This window comes from Cupressus sempervirens, chromosome 10, assembly GCF_028749045.1.
Source record: "Cupressus sempervirens isolate cs-2001-9-10 chromosome 10, ASM2874904v1, whole genome shotgun sequence".
NCBI lineage: Eukaryota > Viridiplantae > Streptophyta > Pinopsida > Cupressales > Cupressaceae > Cupressus > Cupressus sempervirens.
The window spans coordinates 251204696-251231005 of record NC_143127.1 but is presented as its reverse complement, the minus strand read 5'-3'; the positions used below and the strand labels follow the sequence as shown (position 1 = coordinate 251231005).

The window sequence follows — 26310 nt, the reverse complement described above, 5'->3', positions numbered from 1 at the left end:
GGTGGAGACTTGGCCATCTTGTTTAGGCTTTTTGGATCTAGATGATTCTCCAACCTCATAACCGGTATATCTAAGACCATGAGTCTCACCATACATCCTTTGGTTCCTAAGTTGTTCATTCAGCTTTGCAGAACTTTCAATGAATTACTACAGCAATTTGTTTGTAGAATCTAGTTCATTCTGTAATCTCCCATTCTTTATACCCAAGTTTTCATTGTTTATTGTTTATCATCAGATTATTGAGCTTACCTCTTAGATTTTGCATTTCCTCATTATTTTCATGAAGATGTGCATGCAAAGTACCGACCTCTTGTTCAGATTTGAAGAGCTCATCAACTTTTGCCTTTAGGGCATCTTCCACAATCTTTCTTGCTTCCTCTGCAACTTTCAGAGCTCCTATTTCCTACCTATCTTGATGGATAAAGCCTTTATCTCTCTTTTGATGTTCTTGTCCTTATGCAATTGTTCATTTTCTTGTGAGAAGGCTTTAAAGGCATCAACATCCTCAGCTTGACTGTTGCTATATGCTTCCATTTGTTCACATAATTCTTTCCTCTTATCTCTTGAATGCTTCAGTTGATCTTTCAACCTTTCAATTGCATGTTCAGCATATACAAGCTGATCTTCAAGGCTCTTCACATATCTAGCAGACTCCATTTCTCCTTCAAGTACCTTCCCCAAGTTGTTAGGCTTTTTGAAGGGAACTTTGCTCTGATGCCAATTGTTAATGCTAGATGACACTGAGTGAGGGAGGGGGGTGAATCAGTGTAATTATAAATGTAAATACTTCTACCAATAATATCCACAATATGTAACATGCAATGGAAATAACAATCCAGAAGCAAAGTAAATCAAACATCAACATATGCAACACTATAACAAAAGTATTTTTCACGTGGAAATCCTTGGTCGGAGGGACAAAAACATGGTGGGAATTAGTACCCACAATTCTCACTACTGCAGTAATAAGTTGTCCTGTTAGGAGCATTACATCCACTCGGTTAAGGGTATGTGCCTGGTTAAGAGTGTTTAGCCTTGTTAGATACTTACAATAAAGATTTGTTAGGATTCACCCAGTTAAGGGATTTAGAACTCCTTGTGAGAGTCACCTTGTTAGAGAATTTTGTAATTCAAACCTGTTAGGATCCTTCTCACCCTGTTAGGAGTGAACCTATGAGGGGTTTTATCTTGTCAACTTGCTAAAATCAACAAGTGACAGGTGATCTGAATATTGCACTCAATGCATGACAGATCCAATCTGTTTGCGACCAATCATTTACTCTGAATTGCATGTAACACACTATACTGATGGCACAATCACAACAATTGCACCAACTGTCACTGCACATCAATATATCAATCTATTTTAGACTGTTCTTAAGGCAGTGGGAAAACCCTGAATGTATTGCCATAGTCGGCTTTAAAAGCAATTCAAATTTTGTGAGCGAGTGCCAATACTTTGAATTCTGTGCCATGATGTCAGCCCAAACACAACTAACCACTTTGACTTTTCAACTAACAACTTAATCTTTACTGGATTATTGGATCTACAGAAGTATACTCTGCCGGTTACTCTCTTCTTCACTCTATGATCTGTAGACTTGTTCAAATCTTCATCTCTACTGAATTTCTGGTGGATATTCCTTCATAAATGGAGAAACATGCCTCTATTAAACATATCCTATCAACCATGCATGATGATTCATCAACCACATTACTACATATCCAAATTACTGTATCAGTCTGTCTTTTATCTGGTACACTAAACTCTTCACAGTTTTGTCTATTTGATCAATCTATCCACCGGTATAGCCAATCTATGAGCTGTAGATCATCTTATTGCCAGCAGTGACAACACTAGGATGATGATCCAACCAATCTCACTCAAACATTCTACCCATTCATCATCATCATGCCAACACCCATCCAAGCATAATAGATTTAGGGAGTGAAGCCTTACTGCCTGATGCTGCACATAAAAGATCCAATTCATTCATAAGATTGCACACATTATCCTTTTCTAGTTGAGTAGTGATTGATGTATTATCAGGAAATCGAACATTAGCAAGTACTCACCATCCTCTTCTATGAGAGGTTTGGGGCAAGTGAGCAACCTTGCCTTATTGACTTAGAGAGTTCAAATGGATCTGATCTAACCCCATTCACTTCTACCCGGGAATTGGTACCATTCATAAGATTTACAACCATTTGGTAGAAAAACTAGGGAACACCAAGCACTTTAGCATCCTAGAGATAAACTTCCATTCAATACTATCATAGGCCTTTTCATAGTCCAGGAGCAACATGCAAAACTGCTGCTTAAAGTCCCTAGCCCAGTTCATAGCCTTCAAAAAAGTGATCAAATTCTCAAGAATATATTTTCCTTTAACAAACCCTGTTTAGGCATGGTTGATCACACGAGGAAGAATGTTTTCCAGTCTTGAGGCAAACATTTTCGCTAATATTTTGTGGGATTTGTTTAGCAAGGTAATAGGTCTCCAATCTTAATATGTGTTTTGTCCCCATCTTTGGGAACCAGTTTCATGAGATCCACATTGATTTCGGTCCCAAGTGACTTCATTCCAATTGCCTCTATATATACTTGCAGGACTTCATCTCCAATCCAATCAAGGTTCTTTTTTGTAGAACTCCACAAGAATCGCATCCAGTCTAGAGGCCATTTTGATGCAATTTTTTTTGAACGATGTTATTGATCTCTTCCACTATTATTGGGCTGTTCAATATTTCAGCTTTAACTATGGAAACTTTTTAAGGAACAATACAGCTGATACTATTTCTGGCAGTTTCCATATCTTGATCAACATCTTCTGTAGTGAAGAGCTTACTATAGTATCCAACAAAGGCCTTAATTATGTCTACTTGGGAGTTGAGTTCTATTCCCTCCTTCTAGATTGTCTTAATCCTTTCTTTAGCCTCTTCAGTTTTGAGAGTTTGAAAGAAAAATCCAGACCCCTTGTCCCCATGATTGATCCAGTTTAGTCTAGCTCTTGTTTTGGCCTCCTGGATCTTGATATTTGTCAACCTCCTGAGGGAGTCTCTAGACTGGGCCACAAATTCCATAGCAACAACATTAGCCGGGTGACTTTGCAGGATTTCTTCAGCTTGGTAAAGATTTTTTTGAAGTTCTGACTCCAACCTCTTATCTTTAGCTTTTTTCTTGCCTACAACTTGGAAGAGGGTCTTCCAGCTAGATATATTCTGTGCCCATCTCTCCAAGGCACTCTAATGCCTTATAGATATTTTTATTACATCATCTAATGACATTGATTGTAATAGTGACATCCTCATCATTTGGTAGAAAGGTATTTGATGCAAAACCATCCTTGCATTACAGTCCTTCCCTATATGAAAGACTTTAGGCATGATAGGATGATGATTGGACACGGTATTGAGGAGACCTTGACACTTACGCCTAAATCATCTTTCCTAAAGCTAAATATTCTCTGTTCACATAGATTTCGTCCAACCTGCAAAATATCCTCTTATTTCCTTGTTGAAGATTAGACCATGTGTGCCAAATACCCTTATGATTACTTTTGTTTCCAGCTAATGGATCAAACAACTTATGTTTATTAATCATTTTATTCCAGAAAAAATTCTCAGTACCTTTTAATTTGAACTTATTACCTCCAGCCTTACCTTGAGGTGCTTTAATCATGTTGAAATCACTTCTAATGATCCACAAAATACCATCTAGCTGGAATATCCACTTCCAGTGTTCAATCTCGCTTCTGTGATCATTTGCTGCATAAACATTACAATTGCCTATCTCTCCATTACCAATTGTAAAGGTGATCCAATTTATCCTCTAACAGGGGGAGCATCCCCATTTTGAAATTTTCTTAACCCATTTGTGGTCGGCTAAGATAGATGCCCCCTTTGCCTTTTTGATGAAAAGTAGTGAATGCTTTGGCATCTTTCCATATGTATTTTAAACCAATATCCAATGACAACCCAATGGCCTTATCTTCTTGAAGGATTAAGATGTCAATTTCTTTAGTCATCATGAGAAACCTTTTAATGATGTAGTTTTTGTGAGGTGACTCTAGTCTTCTGACACTCCATGAGTCATATTTTAGATCCATGCTCAAATTTAGGAGTTAGTGTTCATTGGATCTTTGAATCTCTTATAGCATTTTGGAAGTTGCTTTCTAGAATGCTTTGGATCTCTATTTTGTATTGAGGAACCAACCGACCTTCCCCTCTTCTTCTTTGGGACACCCTCCTCAATGGTACTTGCTGGGGGGTTCCATACTTTTATCTACCTCAATGGTTCTAACTCCCCTCTTCTTCTTCTGATCTTGAAATATTAATATTTCAGACTCCTTTTTGGTATTAGTTTAAGGGATGAAGGAATCTCCACTTCCTCCATAGTGTCATTCTCATTAATATCCACTTCTTCCATAGTTTTTGTCAGCATGAATGCTGATGATATTCCTTGGGGGAGTATCCTAAGCATTGCCAGAGCATGTGGACATTGTTAGCATGATTGATATATTGGATTTTATGACTATGTTTGTCATTGATGTCAACATAGTAGCAATTTTGTAAATATTGAAAGAGTAACAGACAAAGAACGAGGTCGTATGGATAATGTACAGATGGTCAAGTGAAGCGTGGTTGAGAAAATATTCTATAGTGTGTCCTGATGACATGTACTAAAGTGCAAGCAAAGAGTTGAAGATATGGAGGAGCTATGGGCGACTTATAGAAGAGCAGTATACAGACAAAGTATCTAAGAAGCAGTTTATGATGGTTGGATAATATCTCCTAACAGAGATAGAATAGTGACATGTGAAGTTGTATAGTGAGTGCAGACACTTTGATGGTGACGTCAACAAGTGCGTAAGGTCTGAAGTTGCATGTGTGAGAAGTTGTAAAGACTGTGAGCTGACAGTGTTCTGTAATTGCGAAATAATTAAATATCTTAAGGTGGTCCTATTATAACGTCTCAAGGATTTGTTTTAAGGACTTGGTATAAAGGAAGGTATTTTCCTTGATTGTATGTAAGCATTGTGATCGAGATAGTGCGAACAAGAGAAAAGTGTTTGATAGATGCAAGTAAGCGATCCAAGGGATTAATGATGCAAATTTGGTGATGTGGTGACAAGATCAGAAGAGGCAGTCCAGTTGATAGGACAGAGGAAATACAAGTACAATTCATTTCTATTATTTTGCAAGGAATAATATAGAAACTAGTTGGACAATGAGTTCAGTGGTCTTGCCCCTTTAGTTGTTTGGACAATGAGTCCATTTGCCTTCTACAACTCCTAACAGGGTTGGATTCTCCTAACATGGATTCAAAGTCTCCTAACAAGGAGCGATATGTACTGAATGTATTTCATTGACTTCTAACAGGGTCCATCCTCTAACAAGGAACATTTATATTAGTACATAATTTTGTGGGTACCATCCCCACCGAGGTTTTCCCTCTGATCAAGGGTTTCCCTCGTGAACATATTTGGTGTTATTGTGTATGAGTATCTTGTTATGGTTTCTAATTATATTGCTCATATGGTTAATGATTAATAAGGTTGATAATTTCTATAATTGTTGGATAACTGGTTCACCCCCACCCCCTCAGTTATATTGGTGTACTTTACATTCTAATAGTTTCATCACTTGAAACCCCTTGAGAAGTACCATTGCCCTCTACCTATGAGCCTAGGTGGAAACATGGGAATGAGTGACAAAAATTAGGGGGTCCGGGGGGGGGGGGGGGGGGTGGGGTGGCAGGGGAGCAAGGATGACCTCTTGGGTTTAATCAGACAACTTATTTTCCAAGCCATAACCCTCTTGAAGGGCTTTTAAACCATTAGTAGATGCATTAACATCTGAACCATTATCTATCTTCTTAACTCGACCCACTATTCTCACAAAAGGATCAACCTCCTTTATGTAATTATCGTCCATGATACAATTCCAATCCATAGGGGAGGGGGGACACCGTCCTTCTCAAATGGTTCCTAATGTATCGAGTGGCAAGGTGGAATGGAAGAGCTTCCTTTTCTAGAAGGGTAGTAGCTCTCAAACTAGGATCATATATCCTTCAAATCCTTTTGAGGGCCAATTGTTGAGCATTTTGGGTTCTCTACTTGCGCCAAGGAGGGGGGTGGGCAGAGGAGCAGGGATAGCCGCTAGGGTTTAATAAGACAACTTATCTTCCAAGCAATAATCCTCTTGAAGGGCTTTTAAACTAGAACACATATTAAATAAGAGATAAGAAGATATATTACATAAGATTACAATTTATTTGTATTTGTTACATCCCAAAATTTTGACCTATTTAAAAAGTTATTATAGCCGTTGAGATGATTAGTTAAAAACTATTGTTTTCCTATTCATGTGAAAAGGGTAGTTATATGTAACCATTGTTTCATATGAATTTGGTTGTTATCATTTATTATGTATAATTATTTATTGATGATGGTAGTTAGCAGTTGCTTGTTTTTTGAATGATGGTAATCAACTAATCTCTGTACTACTATCTATGTTAATATGGATTTATCATGTAAACTTGTTACTATTGTGGAAAATGTTGCACGGGTGGTTGCAAGAGCAGACAAAGGGGGGAAGCATTGCTTAACAGTTAATATCGAATGGGGCACTACCTTAGTCTATTTATCTGATTGATAGGTATGACCTCTAACTATCTTGGTAAGGACTTAGCGACTGCATAACAGGGTATATACATTGGAGACGCATGAGCTATATGGACAATCAATTAAACATTAAACATTTAAAAACAATCAAAATACGTACCTTTAAATGGTTTATGGCGGCATTCTCATCATTTCATTATATGTGTGTGTGTGTGTGCGCGTGTGTGCATGTGTGTGGGTGCATAAGTATAAAAGTATGGTGGCACCATAGTATTAAATTATTCAAGCTCATCTCTATTAACATACGTATATATAAATATGCATATACATTAAGAGTATACGAAGATAAAATAATCTCCCAAGTATGCACGTATTTAGATATGCGCATCTAATAGGTATAACCTTGGACACAATAATAATATGATGTCACCATTCGAAAATTTTATATATATATATATATATATATATAGCTAGATAGATAGATATAAAATTATAAATTATTCTTTTAATAAGGAGTCCTTCGAATTCTTTTTTATAATTATAAGTCTCTATAAGAGATGAGGAGTACACTTGGCATCTTCTTCTTTTTAAATCGGTGAACCAAGAAGCCAATAATCTTTTGTAAATGCTATCAAGAGCCGTGACTTCTATATTATTCTCATTTGATATATGCTCGAGAGTATGTTTGGTAGCAAGCTTCGATACTGTTGTTCTATTCCATTCCTTCTTCTCTTTTCTTTTCCTTATTCTCACGGCTGATATTGGACAGAAACCGAGCCACTGTTCCTGTTGTTAAAGAGTCTCCACAATCTGAAATCCGCATTGGCAAATCAGACTTTTGAGAGCCGGCCATTTAGAATTAATCAAAGATCCATTCTTTCATTGATCAGGTTATTGCAATTAGTTTCTAATCTTTATTTTGGTATATGTACTGCATTCGAAAGTACAGATGCAGAATAGTTTTTCAAGGATTTTCAAATAACAATGTTTGGCTGTGAAGTAAATCAAGTCTATCGAATAATTCATTCAATCAAGCACACCAAGTTATCTCACCATGTTAAGTTTGAACCAAAAAATACATATGTCATGCTATTATTTCCATTTCAAATCAGCTTGTCTTTCAAATCTGAATTATAATCCTTTGAAATTTCTTATGGGAAGTCCTTGAGTCTTAAGGACGGCTTCATGCCGGTACTAAATTATTATTTCCATCAACTGATTTTCAGCAAAAGAATTGACATCCTCTATGAACAGACACCTAGGAGTCACCTGGCTGGTTGGCCAAGAAAGAGGGTGAAGAGGTGGAAAGAAAATTCTACAAGAACAAGAAATAGGAATAAGAATTGATATGATAATTTTAATCTTTTAAAGAACTAATCAATAGCTCGTGCATGTCCAACTAATTATCCTATTGTTAAGTCGAGCGGTGGTGATTGGGTATTAGAAACCCATCCAATAACCTTGGCCAAGGTCATTAAAGGCATGCTTGCCTTTTATAAATAACATGATGTTGGTGGCGCCAGTTAATCAGACATGCCCGTCTATTACTAAGTGGACATTCTAAACACTGGTATTGCTCAGATGGCTGGACTAATAGTGCCCCAAGCCTAGCCCTGGGGTAGAGAGGGTCGTTCTTATCAAAAGATTGTGTGGGAATTGATATGGTCTGCAGTTGGGAGGTTAAGCCTAAGCTAATGCTTCTCCTCTTATTTGAAAGCCGAGGCTTGCACAATTATTAAGAGACTCTCCAGTTAGATTTTTTATGTTCTTCTTCCATCCTTTGCTATGCATTTTCTTTCTCTTGTGAATATCAAATATCATAGAATTAATGATAATGATTATAGTTCTTTCTGTAATTATGATAGAAATTAGTTATTTCAATTGATTGTTATTTCAATTGAATGTCAATTCAGTTAATTTCACATCAAATGGAATTAAAGATGTTCACTTCGGTAAATTGGTTGAAGTATTGATTTCATATCTGTTCTTAATTCAGAAATAGCTCTGTCTCTTTAGTCAAGAAAATTCGTTTGTTATAGTATTAAATACTGATATTATTTATGAACATTGAGCTGAACTAATGAATTAAGTATAGAATCAAATTCCTATTGTTCTTGTAATAATAATATCGACAATAATAATTATATGTGATTTTTATTTCTCTATAAGCTATATGCCTTGATCTTTTTCTCGGAGAATATTCTTGCAGGAAAAGCAAGATAGATATCAGATTCAGAGGAGTCTAACATATCCCTCTGATAGAGCTTGAATAATTGATATTCAGAGGGAGTTTGAATGTCCATATGCATGACTATGATTTTAATGGGCCCACCCCTCGTGTACGTCGTGAGGAAATGATGACTTCCAAATGGCATCACTTGTATTTGCAGGAAAAAGAGGGAGATTGAGATTATCTCTCATGTGAACTAAGCATCACTAACAATGTTGATGGAATGAGTGGGAATTTTACATTGTGGGGGGGAATAATAACTAATGTTTCATTCCTATTGGTTGACAAATGTTTATACAACGACATCATTTTATTTGATACATATGGGCCTTCATTGGAGCAACTTGTATCAAGAACATTAATGTGCAGATAGGTATTTATTATCCTTGAATATTGTATTTCATTTCTTATTGTAGTCTCTCTCTTATTTGTAATTTTACACATACTATAAGAGTTATTTGCCTTGATCTTTTCCTTTGTATCTGAAGTTGATCTTGCAGGAAAAGAAGAGTGACACATTAGGTAGCTTATGACAATAGCTTAAAAGAAGTTGTGACCAGGCTAGATAAAGTGAGGCTCTTGAAGCAAATGTCTTTGATGATTGAGATTATGAGTATCCTTCTACATTAGGAGGGAGCATGACACTTCTTCGAAGGCAACACGGGAGCTTAGAAGATTAATACTTAGAGGGAGTCTAGAAATACATGTGTCTGACTGCATGATTTTGATTGGCCTACTCTTGTGTGAATCATGAGGAAGTATTGACTTATCACTAAAAAATCAGAGGATTGATATCAGATTTAGAGTAAGTGTGACAAGAATCCTTGGGGGAAGAGAGGCTCTAAGGGAGTAACTACTGGACTGACTTCCTAGGATCCTTGTTTAGAGGGAGAATTTTGAGGTGCAATCCTTTGTGAATGATATCTTCTCTATGAGGAGAAGTTCTACGTGAAATTCCTTGTATTGCATTCCTCTCTGTGAGAGAGAATTGAGGTGAAAGCCTTTGTACCACCCTCTAGCTTGGTTCATGGTGGTTATGATTTCGCATATGATATGTAATGAAAGGTGATGATCTTTCATTGACATATATAAATAGAAGGTAACCATTGTGAGGTGACAATCTTATAAATGGTAGACCTTTTATCATGACAAACTTAATTAAGTTGTCCTAGAGTGCTAGAAGTCATGATAATGAATAGAAGGTAACCATTGTAAGGTGACGGTCTTACAAGTGGTAGACATGTTATCATGTTGTTCCGAATAATTGGAAGTCTTGATAATTAACATATTATGATCGGAATTCATTAAGTTTTTGTCCCAAAGTGCCAAAGATTTTTGTTAATCCGATCGACCTAATTGTCCCAGAGAGCCAAAAATCAAATAACTTATTCTCTTGATAAACATCTCTTATTTGATGTTAGTGCACATATCAAAAGAATATAAGTATGATGAATATCATATGACTAATATTTCTTGTTGAATTATACTTAGGATTAAATTGAAAGACAACATCTAAATTAACAAATATATTTTGATATTCTTAAATATGTCATTCCAAGAATATCATACTGAGACAATATCTCTTCATATACTTGAGAGCATAATGTGTTCTACAAATCCTCCCTAGCTAAGAGGGAGTGTTAAGGTTGTAGCTTCAGTTGGATTGGTTTGATCTGAGATACATTATTGTTATTGGTAAATCATCATTTCTTATATATACTTATCCATGTTAAATAATATTATTGTATATAATATAATATATATATTACATTATATATATATTATAATATATATATTGTTATACATATTATTATTATTTATGTTAATATAATATTATTAAATGATGATTACACCACAGAGACATGTCTCTTCACTATTACATTTATAGGAGTTCCAAATCTGCATTTGGAACACGTCAATCACATTGCCAATGTTAATACATTTGCCAAAAAACAATCTAAGTTACTCAACAGGAAGGATGAAGTATCTTCAATTTTTTTGAGCTCATACTTGTTTTGGGGATTAGTAAGAAATTGTTTTCTTTGGTTGAACCATTGGATGCCATGGTAAAATCCAAAATATCAATTTAGCAACATTTTAATTTCATAAACCACTCTTTTTTGCATCGCAGTCCTCTAGAAACAAATATAAAACAATCTTTTCTGGACCATTCTAGACTTATTCCACATAGGCCAAGTTTTTTTCCCTATATTGAGATGGCCCAGTTGTTAAATTTTTCTATGGTAGGCCATAAAATGTTTACTTATGAAGACAAAGAAAATCCCTGCAACATTAAGCCTATTTTCTTCATTCTTAATGGCTTTACTCCTTTCAACATTTGGGAATACTTTCAAGGTGGAGGTAGGGATGTTATCTTGTTCAAAAACCCTTTGCTATGAACTTCCATCTTCATTGAATGCTGCATCTTTTTATACTGAAACAATCCCATAAAACACCAGGTTGGTCGTAATGTGTACCTCCATTTTGACTTCTGCAACAAAGGACTGTGCAGGACTAAAGGGCCAGCAAACACCTAGACTCGATACAATACTACAAGAGAAACACAATGAAAAGAAACTTCCACCTGTAACCCTACTAAAACCTGCAACATGAAACATGAAAAATCAATAATGAAAGAATGATGTAACTGTCCTATTGTGACCTGGGTATTACAATCTGTCTGCTCCTATATGCTTTGATCTTTTTGGGTTTTTGTTTGTGATTTTCTATGTCATGGTCTCTTTGTTTTTTTTTAATTTAATTTTTCATTTTGGTTTATGGTAGTAGTGCATTGCCAGGAGAGTTTTATGGATTGGGTAAGATAATTGTTTAAGAGGATTTGAAGTTGTGAGCAGTCTTAGAAATAAAGGAGCTTGTCCAATTTGTTACAAACTCTTCTTGCATGGTTTATTTTAATTTGCTTAGAAATGAGAGGGCTTGTCCAATTTGTTATGAACTTTTGCTGGTTTGTTGGTGGTAGCAACAACAATTATTTTGTCAATTTTGCATTGCAATTGTAGACTTTGATTAGCATTCTAGGCCCAAATAAGTGGAATCAACACACTGAACTCCTTGTGACTCTTGAAGTGCATATGATAGAAGATTTTGTAGTGGCTTAGTTGTGCCAAGGAATCCCAAAGTAGTACTTTGAAGACAAGACGACTGGGAGGTTTACTCTTGTACTGGTAATGACAAAATTGGAGACGACATTTACCAAATTAAGTTTCTTTGAACAATGAGGATCACTTATTTTAAAACATGGTGAGGATGACATAATTGTCATCTTGCCATCTTGTGGCGGGAATTTTATTTATTGTTTGTTTCTTTATGCTTTTGATATTTTGGGGTTTTATTTGTAACTGTCTCTGGTTGCTACTTAGTAGTCCTTTAGTTAATTTTTATTTAGTTTTTTTCCTTATGTTTCAATGGTTGGATCTATGTCGTCATAGGAGAGTTTTAGGATTCCAAGCTAGAAATTGCCTTACCCATAGTAGATCGTTTTGAGGAAATTGTTATAAAATACATTTATAGAGAAGGTAATAAAGCAACAAATGGTCTAGCTAATAAAGGTAGAGATGGCAAAAATATTTTTATAAGAGAAGTTATTATTTTAAATTCTATAATAATCATATTAGATAGGCATAATCGGTTGCCAATTAACGAATAAGGAACTCCACAGTTGGAAATCCTCAATCCTTGGATGATCAGGGTTTATTTGATAGAGGCCTACTAAGATATAGTGGCTTTAGGTGTTTAAATTATTCAAATTAGTAACCAAATCTTTGGTTAACTTAGACATATTAGAAATTTTGATAGGAATATTAATTGGCCGATGGGAATTTAAGTATCAATCTAATAATAAAGGGTACTTGTATATAATTGCAAAAGTGTTAAGAAAATGAGACTTCTTAATAGAGTCTATCTCCATCTAAGCTAAGACTTAATCCCAATTGTAAGATTTGATGATTTAATTGTATATAAAAATAGTAAATATCTATCAAATTAGGAAGTAGAATGTTATTAACTTATGTCATAAAATTGTATAAAAACTGTAATTATATTTTATGCTTTCTAATCTATTTATTATAATACCCTTCATTAGAATTATCTCCTTATCTAATTTATAACTAATAGCTTATTAATATTATAATATTTACTAAAGAGGATAAGTCCATTATATTTATTTATCTTTTATTGTAATGAATAAACTGACTTATATTAACAAAACTTTCATTGAAGGATTGCTAGTTTTAGCTTTATTATCTTCCTAATGAGTATTTAGATTATTTCTCTTGTAGATTTATTCAGTTTTAATGTGTAATATTCCTATGCTGATATACTTTGCGAAAAGTTGGTGAAGACCTTCCTTACATTAAAAAACTTCCCAACTTTATTATTCTAAAACCACTTAAGTTAGCTAAGATCTCAGAGGTGTTTCCAATTGTTAGGTATAGAATTAGGTCTGAAATAATTACTCTATATGGTGGTATATGCCTCCACTTAATTTAATTAACTTAAGTTGCATCAGAATCCGTAGCTATCTTCTTTTCGTGAGAATTTGTACGTCTGCCATTATCACACGATCACCATTTATTCATCATGATATTTTGAGATCTCTCTGCATTGTAAACTATACACTTTTATTAACTACTTCTTGAGCTCTGGTATCGTCTTGTTCAAGTCTTCTATTTAGGGTACCTAGGCTCTTTGATTTTTATGGTAAAATTTGTTTGGTAGTGTCACTATCCTCACCTGGAGTCAATTCTTCTTTAGTAAAACTTTTGATTTATCAAGTCATGTATACTGGTGTAGTTCATTTCCTTCAACATGAGAACAAGACTATGGTGTTTTTAGGTTCAATCAAATTAGAAAGATGGAACAACATTCTCCAAAGTCTAGATGATATGATCTAGTTTGCTATTGGTAGAGCGCTATGAGAAAAACATTTCAATTATAGTAATTCATTGAGAACCAACAATGAAGTAGTAGAGAGTTTAATAGCAGTATCTTTGAAAGTTGTTATCACCTACTCAAACATGGTCAAGCTATGTGAGGCCATTTTCGACCTGACTTGGATGAAAGGTTTGCACCAAGCAGTCTTTAACATCAATCAGAAAATGGAAATTCAATATCCAGAAACGTATATGGATTGGCCAATTCATAGCCTCACATGGGCAAAGGTTCCCAAGCGTTCGGTTTTAACCATCAGAGATAAAAATTTATTTAACAAAGTTTGGCCTGAGATGGAGGCCAACATAGATTTTCTCCTCCGATGGTGTAACATTGTTAAAGAATAGGAATAATTTTTGGCTGCTTCCAATCTTCAAAAAGGAAAAAATTGATCCTCCTTCGCTATCAATTGATGAAGACCACAATGCTTACAGTTTCTGACTACTTCAACTAAAAAAATCAAATTTTTCGAAAAAGGTGAAGGACGAGGTAACTTCAGTCTTCAAGTAGAGGCGGATGGTGAAGATATGGATGAAGAGCTTCTCATGCTACGTCCTTTTATTAGTCCCTGCCTTTTAAAAGGCAGAGACTATTGTTTTCATATCAAATAAAAACTATTAATCCTCCTTTCACATTTTTGTAACTATAGAGAAAATAAAAATATGATATGATTTATACAATTTTATGTATTTAATTTCTATTTTTCTGAAATTTTTCTGCTTTCCTATTCGTCCGCGGCCATTTTCCTAGTGGTTTTATTGTTTTTTTTCAATCTCTCTTAAAAATAATAAACACTGTCGATTATTAATGTTCGCTTATGAAAGTACAAGCAAGTTGACGAGTAATAAAAAGAAACAGCTGTCCACGTCCACGATTATTAATGAATAATAAAAAGAAACAGCTGTGCACGATTATTAATGTTCATTTATGAGAATAAAACAGAAGGAAGTTGACCCGACACTTTAGCTGTTTCGAATTTTTTTTCCTTTGCATTGGGTTTTATTTGTTTTCCTCTGTAGTAGAGAAGGAAATGGCTCTTTTAGGTCTGCTTGTTTTTCTGTCTATGTCTGTGTTGGCCCGTGCTTCAGACTGGACCAATGCCCATGCTACCTTATATGAAGGCAGCAATGCATCTGGAACAATGGCTGAGTGAATATTTCATCATTTTCTCTGTTGTATTTTCTTGGAAATTCGGTGTTTGGGAAGCTTTACAAGTGGTCTTGTTTTGGTTTGAAAGTGGTTTTAACTAGTATTTGCATTGCAGGTGGGGCTTGCGGCTATAGAAATCTTTATAGCCAAAGGTATGGAACGAGCACTGCAGCATTGAGCACTACTCTGTTCAACAATGGCTTGAGCTGCGGAGAGTGCTACGATATTTAGTGAAATGACGATGCGCAATGGTGTCTTTCCGGCTCAATTGTCGTCACTGCTACAAATTTTTGGCCGCCGAACAATGCTCTGCCCAACGACAATGGCGGATGGTACAATCCTCACCTGGAGCATTTCGATCTCTCGCAGCCCATCTTCCAGAACATTGCCAAACTCAAAGCCAGCATTGTTCCCGTCATGTACAGAAGGTGAGTGAGTTTAAGCTCCCCTGGCCTCTTCCTTTTCGATTTCTGTGATTTGGGGTTTATTTTGGGGGATATTTGAGGGCTTATGTTTTGGGTGTTTTTGTTTTGTAGAGTGGCCTGTCAAAGGAAGGGAGGAATTCGGTTCACCATTAATGGCCACTCATACTTCGATGAACTGATTCACTATAATATATAGCGCTGCTTACCCAAACTCTTATCACTCATCGCTCTACTGCTATATATATATATATATTAGTTTTGTTTCTTTCCTACTTTATAAAATGGCGGATAGTAGCTTTGAAGAAATGAATGTACATTTCCTCATAAACACTAAAACTCAACGCATCGTATATGCAGAGGCAGGTAAAAATTTTGTTGATTTTCTTTTCAGTTTTCTTTCTATGCCCATCGGTGCCACCCTCAAATTACTGAATGAGTCCGAATCTTCTACAAAAGTTAGGTCTGTCTCCAATCTCTATAATAGCATTGAAAAATTGCCGCCTCAGTTTATGAACACAGATAAATCCTAGCTGCTTGATCCTAAATTTATATCCTCTTACTTTAATAATTCTCTCAAAATTGAAGGAGGAATTTTCTTATATGTCTGTCCTTATATATTACAAAAGAGAGGCATAATTCACAATATCAGCTACAACAGCACAGATAGATGTATCTGCGGACAGTTTATCAGCCGCCTCGTTCAGCTGCATCAAAATACCAATATCGTCAACCAGACCACCGGAAGCAGAAAACCTTCAATTACGTCCCAAGAGAGTATCGGTTACCTAAAAGAAATGCTTACATTTATAATAACTGATGGCCTAAAAGTAACAGGTAGTTCAACAATAACCAGCATAATGTTGCTCAATGAGCTCAATATTAAAAACTTGATAGATCTTAGGGAGCGGAAAGCAATTGTTGATCGCAACAAGGTCATAGCATTAAGTTTCATTTCATTTTTCTTTGGATAAACGTATTTTTGAATTTTATTTGGGATTGATTAGTTCGATTACAATAGAGTACTTTTAATGTTGTTTTGGTGATAAGTCTAACAATTTACAGGCACTAGAGATTCTAGAAGCGTCACTGGTGTCCACTACTGTGTTGAACAATGTTTTTGGGTCTGTGTTTTGGCAGGGAGGCGAGGTAAATTTAATTGTGGGTTTCTTAGTTACAGGGAGATGGTAATTCGTTTTGGATCTTTGGGAGCAGTGGAGCAAAAGTTAGATTCCCTGATGTCTTTTTTATCCATGATAATTAGTATATTAACTACCAGTAAAGGAATTATTACTTTTTGTTTGAAACCCTCTCATTTATTTGTTCAATAAAAATAAATCTTATTTCTAAAGTTTTAAAACAACATTCATATGTTTTATTTATAATTTTTTTTTTTCATTAATTCCTGTTTTCTGATTCGATACTCTTAGGCCCCGTTTGGTTGGGGAAGATGAATTTTCCTCATAACCAGGTTATCTGATAACCAGGTTTTCGAAAACCTGGTTATGTATTTTAGGAAGATAGTTGGACCGTTTGGTTGACACGGAAGATGAATTTTCAAATCCATATTCTGCGTTTGGTTGCCAATTTAGAAATTGGAATTGGAACAGAATATGACTAGGAATATCTTTTTGTTGCGTTTGGTTGTTCATTTTCTAATTGGAATTGGAATTTGATGTAAATTTTTTTAATCTTATTTAATTAGTGAAACACAAGGATTAGAATGAGTAAATTATTAATATTTATGATTTAATTTATTTATAATTAGACTACATTATTATTATTTTTTATTTTTGAATATTCACAGTTTTATTTTGTTAGTCAATAATAAATAAAATGATTATTATTTTTTATTTTAATTCTATTTATTAGCAAAGAAAAGTAAAAAATAATCATACATGCAATCATTTGTACGAAGTTATTTTTTGTCCCATTGTTGGAAATTGTGATCATATATATTATATATTTTTGAAAAATTGTGTAAGACAAATTTATCGTCGAATTGAATTTATTGTCAAGTTCATCCGAACTTCATAATTGTCGAACTCGAATTGAAACTTGAACCTTGTGATTTAGCCGCTAAATATGTGTGTTTGTGTCCTCTCTCTATCCCTCCCTGTGTTTGTGTTCATCCACGTGATTTGGCAGAAGGATTGGACACAATAAATGTTGTTTATGCAGATGAATTATTGCCTACACTATATGAGAATTCTCGCATCTCTTAAGACTAGTTGCCGACACAGAGAGGGATTGTGAGGCGTGTTGTGGCTCTTGGTCGGTATCTTCAGAATCCATTGGCCATGGTTGCAACATTATATAGTCTTGGCAAAGAAATATTATCATTGAAGCTTCATTCACTGGACCATTTCCTTACTCCAGATGAAAAGTATGAAGCTGTTGAGCAGGTAATAGTTACAACAACCAACTGTAGAGGCTATGAAGCCACTTGTCTTTATAAATGCTATTGGTTTTTTTAAGGGTTAGAGGGAATGGACAAGCAGCATCCGAAAACCATGTTATGGATCCATTGGATGATACTAGAATTCATCCAAAGTCATATGAATTTGCCAAGAAAATGGCTAAGGACATATATTGTGAAGAAGTTGGACATGATATAGATGATATGGATGAGGAAACACAAGAAATGGTTGTTGAGCATGTCAAAAATATCCTGATCTGTTAAATGCCCTTGATATTGATGAATATGCTAGAAGTGTGGAGCAATGGACATCCAATAAAAAGCAGGAAACCCTTGCTGACATAAAGAGTGAATTGTTACATGGATTTCAGGATTTGAGATCGCCATATAAAGAGCCATCCCAGGATGAGGAATTTTATCTGCTGACTGGAGAAAATGAAGAGACCCTGTTAATGGAAAAAATTGTCTCTGCAGAGTCCAAAATCATCGTATAATTTGTGATCTGGAATCAAGCTTGACATGAATAATATTGAAAGAGGAGCTTTTTGATGATCTAGATATAGATCCTTTAGAAAAAATTGCAGAAGGCAACATCCTTGTTGGGTGAAAACTATGACAAAAGTGAAGTACCTAGTTGAGTTAACTTGCAAAGAGAGTTCACTAAAGAATGATAACTATCAGGGTGCATAGGATAAGGATAAGGAGGTTAAGGATCCATATTTTGCGGAAGAGGATTCCATTTCACGAAGTGAACAAGAGAATGAAACCATTAAGTTCCTAACAGATAAAGAGCCAGGGGAGAGTATTATCCGTCCATGCTTGAAAGGGCCTACTCACTTGATTCTAACACTGAACATTTTCAATGGAGTTTATGCACACAAGGATATTGTGGAGGCAGGAAAAGACCAAAAGGATTTTGCTAGCTATCTTCGACTTGGAAAATACTTTCAATTGGGGAGGAGACATTTGAAGATCTTGATGAGGTCATAGACAGATATATATTCAAGAGAGGATAAGATATTTCAGTATTTCGTTCTACTGTTTGGTGAGTCATAAAACACACATCAACAGACACCTTTCTACAGATGCAGGAACACACAAGCTCCTCTCTCTCTCTCTCTCTCTCTCTCTCTCTCACTCTCTACCTCTGTCCCTCCGTCCCTCCTCCTTATCCCGCACTCTCTGCCCCTCTATGTATCTCTCCCTTTTAATAAATTTATTAAGTTAGTTAATTATTCAACAAAATATGCAACTAAATTTTACGTGAAATATTATATAGGAAAAAATATACCATTTTACATTCACATACATTAAACATTTGATGATAACTTTAACAAGAAAAATGATGCTTTGTTAATAATTGCTCTTAAAAAATGTGGAATTTTGGCAACATAGATTTTACATGCAATTTTAAAAAAAAGATCATGAAAATCATTAATCATATAAATCATATTTTAACATCATGAAATTCTAATAATGAATTTCACATAATTACTACAATATGAAAACTTGCTAACTTGATAGAACAATATCCATGATTTGATGGTGGTGTGAAAACACACCGTTAAACACGAAAACACTGAGAAATCCACGATGTATGCCTTTATGCCCCACATTCGACGACACACCGTTACATACGAAAACACTGAGAAATCCACGATGTATGCCCTTATGCCCCACATTCGACGGCAACCCTCTCATGCTGCTCAATCTTCCCATTACTGTTTGTGTTGTTAGATGGTCAATCCTGCATATATGAACTAAACATGCTTGAAAAATTAAAACCTGATTTTTTTTTAATGGAATACACCAAGGAGTGGCATCAGAAATATTGATCGTTTACAAACACAGTAAACAATCATTCGATAGCTCATTTTTTATCAGCATGTGTGGTCTTGCAATATTAGCAAATCAAGAGCAATAAAAAAATACAAGAGAAAGACACTTTATCAATATCGTTGACAATCTTGTCAAGAAGCACGTACATAGGAAACCAAACTGTGGAAAAAAAAAAAAAAATTTAAAAAATATCCAAGCAAATTAGGAATATACATATAACATGGGACATAATCATGACTGTACAATCATCTACCAAAAATCCTCAATACTTTTGATAATCTTGTCAACGAAAACATACATAGGAAATCAAATAGGGACAAAAAGACAAAAAAATAAAAACATATGCAAGAAAATTATGACTATAGATATAACATAGGACAGAATCATGAACTATACAATCATCTAGCAAATCACATTTCTATATGCTTTCAAGTTCTACAATTGAGCATTCATCATTTGCCACTCTTTGTGTATTCCACGTATGTATGGTTCAAATATAACTCTAATTAACAATGCAATGAACAACTATACCAAACGTTTACGAGATCATAAACTACGTGTTGTGAGAGATCAATGCAATACCATTAAACAAAGCCAACTAACCCTCTATAATTATTTCACATGCCAATCGTGTGAATGCCAATGAAATGAACAACTAAACTGTGTACTGACCAATGCCAATCATGTCAATGAAATGAATGACTAAACTATGCATATATCAAGTATGTATACATACGTACATACATGCGTGAACATACATATGCACAGACATACATATATACGCACATACATACATACATACACATGTACATACATGTGTACATACATACGCACCTACATACATACATACGCACATACATATACACATACATACATACATGCTTAGCAAAATAGAAAAAAAGTGCTCAGTAATGATTTCCAATATAGTGTTGTGACAGATCAATGCAATACCATTACACAAAGCCAATTAACCATTTGGAATGACTTCACATGCCAATCGTGCGAATGCCAATGAAATGAACAACTATCCTGTGTATTGACCAATGCCAATCATGTCAATAAAATGGATGACTAAACTATGCATAGATCAAGTTTGTATACATACGTACATACATGTGTGTACATACATATGCACATACATACATGCATACGTACATACATGTGTGTACATACATACATACATGCTTAGCAAAATAGTAAAAATGTGCTCAGTAATGAGTTCCAGTATAGTGTTGTGAGAGATCAATGCAATGCATAGATCAAGTATGTATACATGCGCACATAATACATACATACGTACGTACATACATACATGTGTGTACATACATATTGTTTGTTTCAAATCTGTTTAGCAAAATAGTCAATATGTGCTCACTAATGAATTTCAATATAGTGCTGTGACAGATCAATACCACTGAAATGGACAACTAAACTTTGTAACAGTTTCTTGCCAGTAATGAGTTTTAGTATAGTGCTGTGAGAGATGAATGCAATACCATATAAATAGAGCCAATTCATAAGCTATGTATAGATCAATGGCAATCATGGCTTTTATCTAGACATAATCAATATGTGCTCAATATGTGCTCAATAATGAAATTTACAAGTATATCACTAGCTTTTATCTATACATAGCTGACCTATACATAGTTTATCATGGTTCTATTTCTATCTGCTATTTGCTTGGCATAGTCAATAGATGTGGTAACTATTTGTTTCAAATCTATTTAGCAAAATAGTCAATATGTGCTCACTAATAAATTCTAGTATGGTGCTATGAGAGATCAATACCAGTGAAATGAACAATTAAACTTTGTAACAGTGTTTGGCTGTTTGTGTCAAATCTGTTTAGCAAAATAGTCAATATGTACTCAATAATGAATTCCAGTATGTGCTCACGTGATTACTTGTATATATCATAATGCCAATCATAATAGCAAAACATGGCAATTATGCTTTTATCTATACATAGTTGACCTATACATAGTTTATCATGGTTCAAATCTGTTTAGCAAAACAGTCCAATATATGCTGTAACAGTTTGTTTAGAATCTGTTTAACAAAATAGTAAATATATGCTCACTAATGACTTCCAGTATAGTGTTGTGAGAGATCAATGCAATACCATTAATCAAAGTGAATCATGCCAATGAAATGAACAACTAAACTATGGATATATCAAGTATGTATAGATCCATGTAAAATCATTCAACATACTTATGATGTCATAAATTATGTACAAATCAATGCAATACCATTAAACGCAGTCAACTCATAAACTATGTATGGATATATGGAAGATCAATGGCAATCATGGCTTTTATCTATACATAGTTGACATATACATAGTTTATCATGGTTCAAATCTGTTTAGCAAAACAATCCAATACATGTTGTAACAGTTTGTTTAGAATCTATTTAACAAAATAGTAAATATATGCTCACTAATGACTCCCAGTATAGTATTGTGAGAGATCAATGCAATACCATTAATCAAAGTGAATCATGCCAATGAAATGAACAACTAAACTATGGATATATCAAGTATGTATAGATCTATGCAAAATCACTCAACATACTTATGACATCATAAACTATGTACAAATCAATGCAATACCATTAAACGCAGCCAACTCATAAACTATGTATGGATACATGGAAGATCAATGACAATCATGGCTTTTATCTATACATAGTTGACATATACATAATTTATCATGGTTCAAATCTGTTTAGCAAAACAGTCCAATACATGCTGTAACAGCTTGTTTAGAATTTGTTTAACAAAATAGTAAATATATGCTCACTAATGACTTCCAGTATAGTGCTGTGAGAGATCAATGCAATACCATTAATCAAAGTGAATCATGCCAATGAAATGAACAACTAAACTATGGATATATCAAGTATGTATAGATCCATGCAAAATCATTCAACATACTTATGACGTCATAAATTATGTACAAATCAATGCAATACCATTAAACACAGCCAACACATAAACTATGTATGGATACATGGAAGATCAATGACAATCATGGGTTTTATCTATACATAATTTATCATGGTTCAAATCTGTTTAGCAAAACAGTCCAATACATGCTGTAACAATTTGTTTAGAATCTGTTTAACAAAATAGTAAATATATGCTCACTAATGACTTCCAGTATAGTGCTATGAGAGATCACTAATTAAATAGTCAAAATGTGCTCAATAATGAGTTCCAATATAGTGATGTGAGATTAATATAGTTTTAGTTTAATGCTATTAGAGATTAATGCAAAACCATTGAATAGAGTAATCATGCAGCATAAATCATTGCAATCCAGTCAGTAGCTGAAATAGCTAAATGGTACCAAATGTCATTGCAATCCACTCCACTCTCTCCACCTCATCCATCATCAAGAACCCTTTGACTCTTTCACGTTGAAGCACGAAGGTATCATGTGCTTTCACGAAAATTGCTCGACTCAGTTCAGGGACAGCTTTGAGAGCAGTATATGCAGCAGTCAAAATATTATCATCTTCAGATTTATCCACTTTTACAATCTGAGGCTTAATGAGGCCATCTTTCAGTTCCTTCATAGTTTCGCATATCACATCCAATGATGCAGCCAAAGATGTCTTCTTCCTCTTTCCCCTCCTTGATGATGATGGTGGAGGAGTCCCTCTAGCACTTGCACTCGACTGATTGGAATGATATAACTCTTCATCAATATCTGGTTGGCTGTCAAGAGGTGTACCACAATTGGTATCATCCTCATCAAGCACATTAAATGCATCGTTCATAGGGTGCCCTTCTTTAGCATCAAGGGGTGTTGTAGATGCGAACCCTTCAGCAATGTCATTACCAACAATTACAGCCAACTCATTGAAATATTAGAAAGGTGACCTCTTATACATTTTTGCATTTTTGAATTCTCTCCTCTACATATAAGCATTAATAGATGGATTAGGTTGTAAGTTTTTCATTATTAAAATAAGAAGAAAAAATTTATTCAATGAAAAGAGTACAAAGATGATCCTACCTTCAAAAGGTCATCCCACACTGAATCCTCAGCATCCACAGTTTGAGTTTCTTCATTCCAAGCTAACCCACTTGTATTTTTCAAGTCCTTCATTACTTTATATCCTACTTTCCATGTTTTTAGCTTATTCTTAAAATGATCTCGTGACAGATTCGAGTTCATCGCTGCATTGAATGTCCTCTCTATCGCAGTCCATGCCTCTTTTTTAAACCCACCTTCACCTTTCCGTCCGAGATGGACTTGTTCAAGGAGCAAGTTTAAAAACTTGCGTTCCATCAATTTTGTCCACATTTTCTTCTTTGAAGAAGAAGATTTGTTGCTCACAGCGAGGGATCCATCTATATCACTCAAAGTAATGGGAGAACACATCTGTTTCACATGATCAGATCCGTCCATGCTCATCATGAGCTCGGTATATGCCATTGTGTACTCCTTGTATTTCATTTAAATTTGAAATAGAAAATCTTTAACTATCAATTTGTAATACGTCATAATGGAACAAGGCTAACATATTGAATAGGTAAACGTATTACGATTTAAAGTAATCATACGACTGAAATTGAAAGTTATTGCTCTTTAAATTTAAATGGAATGCAGCAAGCAGTAACATCAAAAAAATAGGATTTTCAAAGAATTCGTTGTTCTCTTCTTACTAGTGGGCTTATGATCTTCATCATTTGGTACTCCTTGCTGTATTTCATTTAAAATTGAAGATGATAAACTTTAAATATCATTTTTTAATACATCCTAATGCAATGAGGCTAACATTTAATAAACTTGAAAGAATTTAACTGAAGATGATACACATTTTAAGCAATAATTGATGATAACACATCAACATCAAAAAAACTACCAGTAAGACAAAATGGTGATATCAATGGCAAGTAAATAGTCATGAGCCCCATTATGAAGCATGTTATTGTACTTTCTCAATGCAAAGATGTATAATAATTGTGCTTTCTTGCATTTAAATCAATGTAATCTATATTTCAAGTTGAATTGTGTATTGCAGATATGATCAACAATTTTTGTACATAATGTAGGTGTGAAATTGAAAGTTAATGTTCTTTTTATTTAATTAGAATGTAGCAAAGACTGATATCAGAATAACGAAATCAAACACCATCATTGTATATGCATACATCAATTTAATCATATAAAACACATTGCCTTCTAATAAATCATTTATTCTCGAGATCTATAATCTTCCCACATCCTATTTGCTATATCTTCTCGAAATTGGGCCCACTCATTTCTATCCTCCTGAGACAACCCATATGTCTCAAGTAGTGGCACCTCTATCCCATCACGATCATCTTCCTCTTCAATAGCTTCTTCCGATGGAAGGCCATCCTCTATCGTAATGAAATTGTGAAGTATGCAACATGCTAAAACAATATAGGATTGTGTCATGATATCATAAGACGTTGCATGTCTTAAGATTGGAAAACGCTGCTTCAGAATACCAAATGTACGTTCTACTACATTTCTAAGAGAGGAGTGTCGATGGTTGAACAACTCATGTGCAGAGTTTATTGGGTTTTCTCTTGACCACTCTTTCAAGTGGTAGCGTGTACACCGATAAGGAGCGAGAAATCCAGGTGCATTTGGATATCCAGCATCCACGAGATAATATTTTCCTATATAAAGAAAGTATATTGTCAATACTTGAACCATTTAGCATAACCTTGAGTATATTAAAATGTGATTTGGCTTACCAGGGGGAACTACAAGTGGATCTGATCTGGATAGAGCTGAGGCTAGAACACGGCTATCTGCAGCAGAGCCTTCCCAACCAGCAAGGCAATATTGAAACTTACAATCAAAGGAGCAGACACCCATAACATTTTGTGATAGGTTCCCTTTTCTATCACGATATTTACCCTGTATGTCGACATCAACTCGCACTGGAATATGGGTACCGTCGATGGCTCCAATGCAATCCTGTGGGATATGATACACTGATCAAATGTATGCTCAAGTAATAATAAGATAAGGACAACATTCTAGACAATAAACTTGTAATAATGTGTGATTTACCTTGAAGAATGGTTCAAAACGATCCTTCCCACTAATTTCAGGAGGAGTGCCTGGACTAGGTGGTATGAAGTAATCTCTGTGAAGGGCTAAGATAGCCATCAAAACCTTGTGGAAGTACCGACTGACTGTCTCTCCTGAGTGCCCAAAGTTATGGGCAATCTTGCGGTTCCTTAGATTGTGCCCAAGGGTGTGGAGGAACATCACTAGTTGTTCCTTTCAGCCTCAGAATACGAGCTAGAGAAAAGAAGGCTGCCCTACTCATCCGAATCTGATCATGACAATCCACCTCATTCGAATGAATAATGTCTCTACAAAAGAAATTTCCTTTTCTTATTCATTTACCCATTTGACTACCTTCTCGGGCTACCAGTACTTTGGCTATGCCAACAAAAGCAAAAAGAATTGTGAGAATGCGGGTGTATGTGGTCTTCCTAACTATGCTTCCTTGGACCTCTATACTCTCCATAGGATCCATTAGTGACCTGAAATGTGGACAATTTAAACACTATCAGTTATGAAATATCAACTATCACCTATCGAGATACAACATGATTATTTGCTAGCCTCATTGCATTAAGAAGTCAATTATTTATTCAAATACAACAAGGAG

At 34.8% G+C, this 26310-nt stretch overlaps 2 protein-coding genes across 2 annotated transcripts in view; one reads left to right on the top strand and one right to left on the bottom strand.

The window, feature by feature from the left end:
• LOC149533572 (uncharacterized) overlaps positions 1-15642 on the top strand; it is a 43182-nt gene extending 27540 nt beyond the window's left edge. Inside the window, exons 2-3 of the mRNA XM_089804176.1 lie at positions 15068-15380; positions 15489-15642. The gene's annotated coding sequence lies outside the window, so the exon portion shown is untranslated. The remainder of the gene's footprint in view (positions 1-15067; positions 15381-15488) is intronic.
• A 352-nt stretch (positions 15643-15994) lies between these two features.
• On the bottom strand, positions 15995-25901 carry LOC149533571 (uncharacterized). The gene is made up of 3 exons (XM_089805888.1): positions 25701-25901; positions 25506-25604; positions 15995-16081 (listed from the first exon to the last, which is right to left on the bottom strand). Exons 1-3 carry the CDS (start codon positions 25899-25901, stop codon positions 15995-15997), a joined length of 387 nt encoding a protein of 128 aa, XP_089662014.1.
• Between the last annotated feature and the right edge of the window lie 409 nt (positions 25902-26310).